We start from the raw sequence: 6,110 nt of genomic DNA, 5'->3' as shown, positions 1-6,110 counted from the left end.
TCTCATGGTTTGTTAGTGTGAGCTGGGCTGAGACAGGAGGAGACCTGGGTGCACTCCTGCGGCCTCGGTGTGGGGTGGGGCCTGGCTTTTGGCCCGGGGCAGCGCTGGCCCTCACAGAGCGGGTGCTGAGCGGCGGGTCCCACCGTGCTCGCCCGCCCCCTGTCCTGAGCGCCGGCAGCGTAGTGAACACGGGGACAGAGACACGCCAGGCGAGGCCGACCGTTTCCAAGGGGACTTTATTTCACTCCTCCGGGCAGCACTGGGCCAGCGCCCAGCCCGCCCCAGGGGCACTCCGCTCCACAAGACCACCCCTCCCGGGAACCTGGACGACCGCCTGGCACTGAAAACTGACGACATCGACAAACTTTCCCTTTTTTTCTGGGTTTTTTTTTTTTTTTTTTTTTTGGTACAAAATGATACAAACAACAATACAAAATAGTTGTGCTGTTGACGATTACAAAAGACGTTGGAACGCTTGCCTAACTGCGCAATGCTCAGGTGCAGCGTGATGCATCATTCTCGGTATCTTTCCCGAAACAACCACAGTCATGCGGGCTGCTACACAGTCTGTCCATTTTCAAAAGAAACATGCAAAAAAAAAAAAAATCTAGATGGAGAAAAAGGAAAGGGCAGGACACATCCGGCGACAGCGAGAGATGCCCTGCGTCCGTGGCCTCGCCAGCGTCCTGCGGACACCCCGCCGTGCGAGCCTCTGGCGTGTCTAGGGTGACTCCTCGGAGCACCGACGGCAGCGGGGACCCGCCCTTCCCCACCCAGCCTCTGACCGTGGAGAGAGCAGCGTGCGCCCTCCGGGGACGCGGAGGCCTCTCGGGGCCTGAGAGGCGGCCGCTGCCCTGACGCTGTGGATGTGCTGAAGGACATGAGAGGCCTGTGGCAGCAGACACGGTGGCCCTGGGCGGGTAGACGCTGTGCCCTGTGGTGCAGGGCCGTCCTGTTCACGGAACAAAACTCCCCACAGAGAGACCCACACCCCGGTGCCCTGCTGGTGCTGTGTCCGGGCCTCCACGGCCGGTGCCCTGGGCGTGGACACGTATCTACAAGCTACGTAAGAGACGCCTGACGCTGACTGCACGCTCAGCTAATGCTAACTCGGTGGCCTTGGAACTGAGTTCCGGCGTGGATCTGGGAGGGGGTGGGCACCCATCTTTTTCTGGCCCCCAGGGGCTGGCAGGGTGGGAGGAAGAGCGCACAGCTGTCCAGCTGTCAGGGAGCGGGGACAGGCGTGAGCAGCCCGTCAGTGACCCCCCAGCGGGCTGCTGCAGCCTCAGCCGGCAGGATTTAGGCAAGTTAACCGGGGGCCTGGCAGTGATGAGAGGCGGGGCGCGGGGGAAGGAGCCGGAGGGTGGACTCGGGGTTGGTGCTGCGTCCGGGCCGGGCACAGCTGTCCCTGAGGGGGTCCCCGGGGCTCCAGGAGGCCTCAGGATTCCAGAGGGAGGGTCCACAGCTGCCTCAGCTCCCAGAGCCATGCTCTCTCCTGGAACTTGGCCCAGAGGAGGGACGCTGCCCAGACGAACCAGAACAGAGCCTGCCAGCCCGGACGGTCATGCCCTGGTCACCAGGACGGCTCTGTGCCTGACCCTGACGACTGGCTGCACAGCTTTGGCCTGGGGGTCCTGGTCCCCTTCCCTTGGCAGGTCATACCCTGGCATCCAGCCTGTGACGGGGGGGGGGCGTCCTCGGCCCCTCCCTCCTGGGCTAGCTGTGGACAGGCCCCCCCAGGGACAATGCCACGGCTTGCGGCCCAGCCCGGCTCTGGGGCGGACGGAGTGGTGAGGAGTTTGGTTTGGGGAAGAACCCTGATGTCCAGGGGGGTCACGCCCACGTGCATTGCACACCCACACGCACACACTCAGGTTCACCTTCAAGGCCAAGACTGCTCAGAGGGTGACCACAGACCAGGACAAGCCATAGGAGGGGAGCAGCTCGGGACCCTCAGAGGCAGACGGGGGCGTCCCCGCCCAGGAGCGGGCCAGCGGCCCGGTCCTGTCAGCTGGGACTGCCCTCTCCCCGGGGCTCTGATGCCAAGTCCTGCCCGGGCCCGTGGCACCATCACCCTTCCTCGGGGAGCCCGAGGTGGGCCGAGCACAAGGTCCCTCCTGCAGGTGCTGCCCCTCACCCAGTGCCCGGTCGCGGTAGGGTCCCTGGGACACGGCCCCGCTGCTGTCCATCTGGCAGAACCGGCCCGGCCCCCCTGGCCTCTGGATGGAGTCAGACTGGCACCCACAGGCAGTTCTGCGTCTGGGCTGCTGAGCCCCCGGCAGCTGGCCAGTGCAGACCTGGTCCAGAGGAGGAGGTGGGCTGCTCCCGGCAGGTGTCGTGCAGACGGACAGCAGGGACGGGGCCCTCCGGGGCGTGCCAGCAGACCACTGCCCTCCACGTCAGTCCACAGCGTCGGAAGGCTCTGGTCCAGCAGGGTGGGGTGGGCACAGTGGCTGCGCAGTCCTGGGCGGCTGGCTGGGCCTGTGGCGAGGTTCGGTCTGGCGGGGGGTGCTCAGGCCAGGGTGTGGGGGTGCTGGCTGGTTTGGGCTGTGGTTTCCTGGGGCACCATACTTTCCCAGACCAAGGGCAGTGGGGGCGTGCGTGGCATTCAGGGTGAGTTGACCCTGGGGGAGCCCTGATAGTTGATGAGAGGGACCAGGGGACCCCGCCCACCCCAGCTATTTAAGCATCTGGACGTGGGTGGGGGTTGGCCAAAAACTCCTTGAAAGCCAGAGCCACATGGTGGTCTTTGGTCATGGGCTTGGCTGGCCCCAGGGGCACGCTCCACTGTGGGAGCCAAGCCTGGGCCGCCCCGTGGACCCCGGGAACCCTGAAGGGGCCCTGAGACCCCCCCCCCAACTCTGTGCGGCAGATCTCGATGCTGGAGGGCTCTTGTGATTTGGACCCCAAACTCTTTCCTTTGTAAGTCCTGTCAAGCGAGTCACCGCTCTTTTCCTCACTGAAAGGTCTGCGTCGTGCCTTCAGAGCCGGGATGGGCCCGGCCGGGGACTGGGTCTGTCTGCTCTAGTCACTCCTGAGTTTGACGGAAACTGATACGTGTACCAAAAGGCACTTTTCATTTTTTTTTTAAACAGTGCTTCTGTTCTACGAAATTCAAGTTAAGACAGAGTGCCTCTCGCTGTCCTTGAGTGATAAGTCAGCTACCGTGCCAGGCGGTGGGCAGAGTGCTCATGCCGACAGCTCAGGGGCGGGGGGTGGGGCGGGGTCCCCCCGGCAGGCCTCTGAGGGGCGTGCTGCAGCGGCTCCCACCGCCCTGCTCCTCCGGTGTCCGTCCGTCCGAGCGCCGGTCCCGCTTTGGTGGGGGGGGGCGTCAGTCCTCGCCCCCGCCGTACATGTCCGCCAGCTTCTTGAACCGGGGCCCCCAGTCGTTCAGGTACTCGTAGTCCTGGTCCCCGGAGCTGGAGGAGTCGAGCGAGCTGACAGAGCCCGCGGTGGAGCCGCTGCCTTCGTAGTCGAAGACCAGCAGGGAGTCGTAGGGGGGCGCCGTGGGATCATTGTCCGCTGCGCGAAGTCCCTGGGGGCAGTGAGACGGTTAGGGGGAGTCCCTGGGGGGCAGTGAGACGGTTAGGGGGAGTCCCTGGGGGCAGTGAGACGGTTAGGGAGCCCGGGGAGGCACAGCTAAGGGCCCCGCAAACCGCCGTGCTCAGTTAGGGCTCCCTGCATTCACCCAGAGGGCGTCCCTGGGGGCAGTGAGACGGTTAGGGGGAGTCCCTGGGGGGCAGTGAGACGGTTAGGGGGAGTCCCTGGGGGCAGTGAGACGGTTAGGGGGAGTCCCTGGGGGGCAGTGAGACGGTTAGGGGGAGTCCCTGGGGGGCAGTGAGACGGTTAGGGAGCCCGGGGAGGCACAGCTAAGGGCCCCGCAAACCCCGGTGCTCAGTTAGGGCTCCCTGCATTCACCCAGAGGGCGTCCCTGGGCACTGAGCGGGGAAGGGCCTCTGTGGGAGCTGCTGGAGGTCGGAAGTCAGTGCAATGTCTGCACAAGGCAGGGGGGCTGGGCTGGGCGGGGCCCCTCCTGGGGACCAGCGGGTCTCAAGTCCATGATCACGGCCACGTGGAGTGTGAATCTGAGGTGGCCAGAGGTCGGAGCTCTGAAGTCACCTGTCGCCAGTGCAGTTTGGCGATGGGCAGCCCTGCCCACACGCTGCCCTGTCCTTGAGTGTGGCCGGGGACGGCGACCCTGGGAGCAGGCCCCCACCTCAGGGACCACGGACAGGTGGAGACACAACCCCGCTCCCCGCCTGTGGGCAGGACAGAGCCGAGGTGCAGGGCCTACGTGGGTTCTGGGTGGTCTCCTGTGGGCTGGCCCCGGGATCCAGGGTGGCTGCTGGCTGCCCAGGCCCCTGACTGTTGTCTGTCTACCGCCTTGAAATCATTCACCAGTGAGCTTTTTCATGACGGACTGGGAAGGGCGTACTCTCAGGGGTTTAGAACAGTGTGGAACGCTTCCTAAGCAGCACAGCTCTGAGTCGGCTTTGGGGCTGAGCCGTCCTGGGTTCTGGTTGGTTCTCTGCAGGTAGATGCTGACAGAGGTGGGGCTGGGGGTGTGGCTGGCCCCGGACGCGCAGAGGGCAGGGGGCACGCTGAGGGAGGGCTTGCCCCTCGGGGCTCCCCACGGCCCGAGCACCCACCTCACTGATGAAGTCTCCGATGTCCCCCGGGTGGGGCACCGCCGGCCTGACCGGGTACTGGGGCTCGGCGCCCACGGGCCGCTCGTCCACCCGCCGCACCCCGGCTGCCTTGCCCAGCACGTGCTCCATGGCCTCCGGCTGCTGCAGCTGGCTGAGGTCGTAGTCCTGGGCGGGCGTGCGGGCGGGCAGGCGGGCAGGGTCAGCAGAGCGGGCGGCAGGCAGGACACGCTGCCCCCGCCCACCCCCGCCTGCCTTCCCACAGTGCCCAGCGGCTCCGCTTGTCCCAGGCCTTCCTACCCCAGGAGAAGCCCGAGTCCTTGCTGCCAGCCCCTCACACGGCCCTCGGCCCCCAGGGCTGCCATCACCCTTGTTCCCAGTGGGGCGGTTCAATGAGCTCCACTGGGGGTGGGGAGGACCTGCCCGCCCACCATAGCCACGTGGAGCCAGCGTCCAGCTGCCCCGAGACCCCTACCGGGGGCACTGTCTCCCGGGCCCCCGGCAGCCCAGCCTGTGTGTCCGTCCTCCTGAGCGGCTGGGGCACAGGAGGGGGTGAGGGGCTGAGGCTGGGTCCCCACGGAGGAGGAGGTGCAGGGGTGTGAGCCGGGGCCGGGGCCAGGGCCAGGGTCCTCCGTCTCCGCTGTCCTCACTGGGTGGGGGCTGCCCGCACACCGTGCCGGAGGCTCCGTCCTCCTGGGGACCCTCACCTGGTCCTCCTCGCCGCCGCCCTCCTCGTCGTACTTGAGGATGTTGTCGCGCACGTCATCCTCGGGGTCAATGAGCAGCTGCTTCGTGTGACGCTCCCTCTCCCTCCGCCGCATCCACAGGACGAACAGCAGGACCATGGCTGTGGGGGTGGGGCGGCAGGCTGCACATGGGTGCGTGTCCACGTGTGTGCGTGCATGTGCAGGCGTGTACACACTCCGTGTACGGACAGCTTATGTTGGCGTGCCTGGGCACATGCATGTCCAGGAGCCTCTGTGCCCGTGACTGTGGACTCGGTCAGCGGGGCTTCCCCCAGGCCCATTGGGGGGGAGGCTGGAGCCGGGGCTGCAGGGGCACGCCCGCCCCGCCCGCTATGGGCCAGCCTCGGGGGTGGTGCCCGCGCGGTGACGCCCCCGGGCCGGCGCACTCACTCAGCAGGATGACGATGCAGAGGAGGATGGCCACGATGGCCCCTGTGCCCAGGCCCGCTGCCGCCACCGCGCCGACGGTGGTGCAGTCGCCGTTCTCGTCGCAGGGGCACACCTTGACCTTGATGACGGACATGTTGGACAGGGGGGGGTTCCCGGAGTCCGTGACGATGACGGGCACGTCGTACACCCCGGCCTCCAGGTACAGGACGCGCAGGCTGAGCTGGGCGCAGTCGCCTGGCGCAGGGAGACAGCAGGGCGCCGTCAGGGGACACCGGCCCTCCTCCCCGGAGTGCACCGCTCCTGAAGGAAGGGCCCGCTCTGGCCGCCC

At 66.7% G+C, this 6,110-nt stretch overlaps 1 protein-coding gene across 1 annotated transcript in view; it reads right to left on the bottom strand.

The window, feature by feature from the left end:
- Window positions 1-407: 407 nt before the first annotated feature.
- CDH4 (cadherin 4) overlaps window positions 408-6,110 on the bottom strand; it is a 349,289-nt gene continuing 343,586 nt past the window's right edge. The window contains exons 13-16 of the mRNA XM_066237078.1: window positions 5,783-6,016; window positions 5,354-5,493; window positions 4,650-4,814; window positions 408-3,535 (exon numbers count right to left, since the gene is read on the bottom strand). Of these exons, the coding sequence (XP_066093175.1) occupies window positions 3,332-3,535; window positions 4,650-4,814; window positions 5,354-5,493; window positions 5,783-6,016 (743 nt within the window). The 3' untranslated portion in view covers window positions 408-3,331. The remainder of the gene's footprint in view (window positions 3,536-4,649; window positions 4,815-5,353; window positions 5,494-5,782; window positions 6,017-6,110) is intronic.

This window comes from Saccopteryx bilineata, chromosome 6 (assembly GCF_036850765.1).
Source record: "Saccopteryx bilineata isolate mSacBil1 chromosome 6, mSacBil1_pri_phased_curated, whole genome shotgun sequence".
In the NCBI taxonomy this organism is placed as follows: Eukaryota; Metazoa; Chordata; class Mammalia; order Chiroptera; family Emballonuridae; genus Saccopteryx; species Saccopteryx bilineata.
This window is presented reverse-complemented; position numbering and strand designations above follow the sequence as displayed.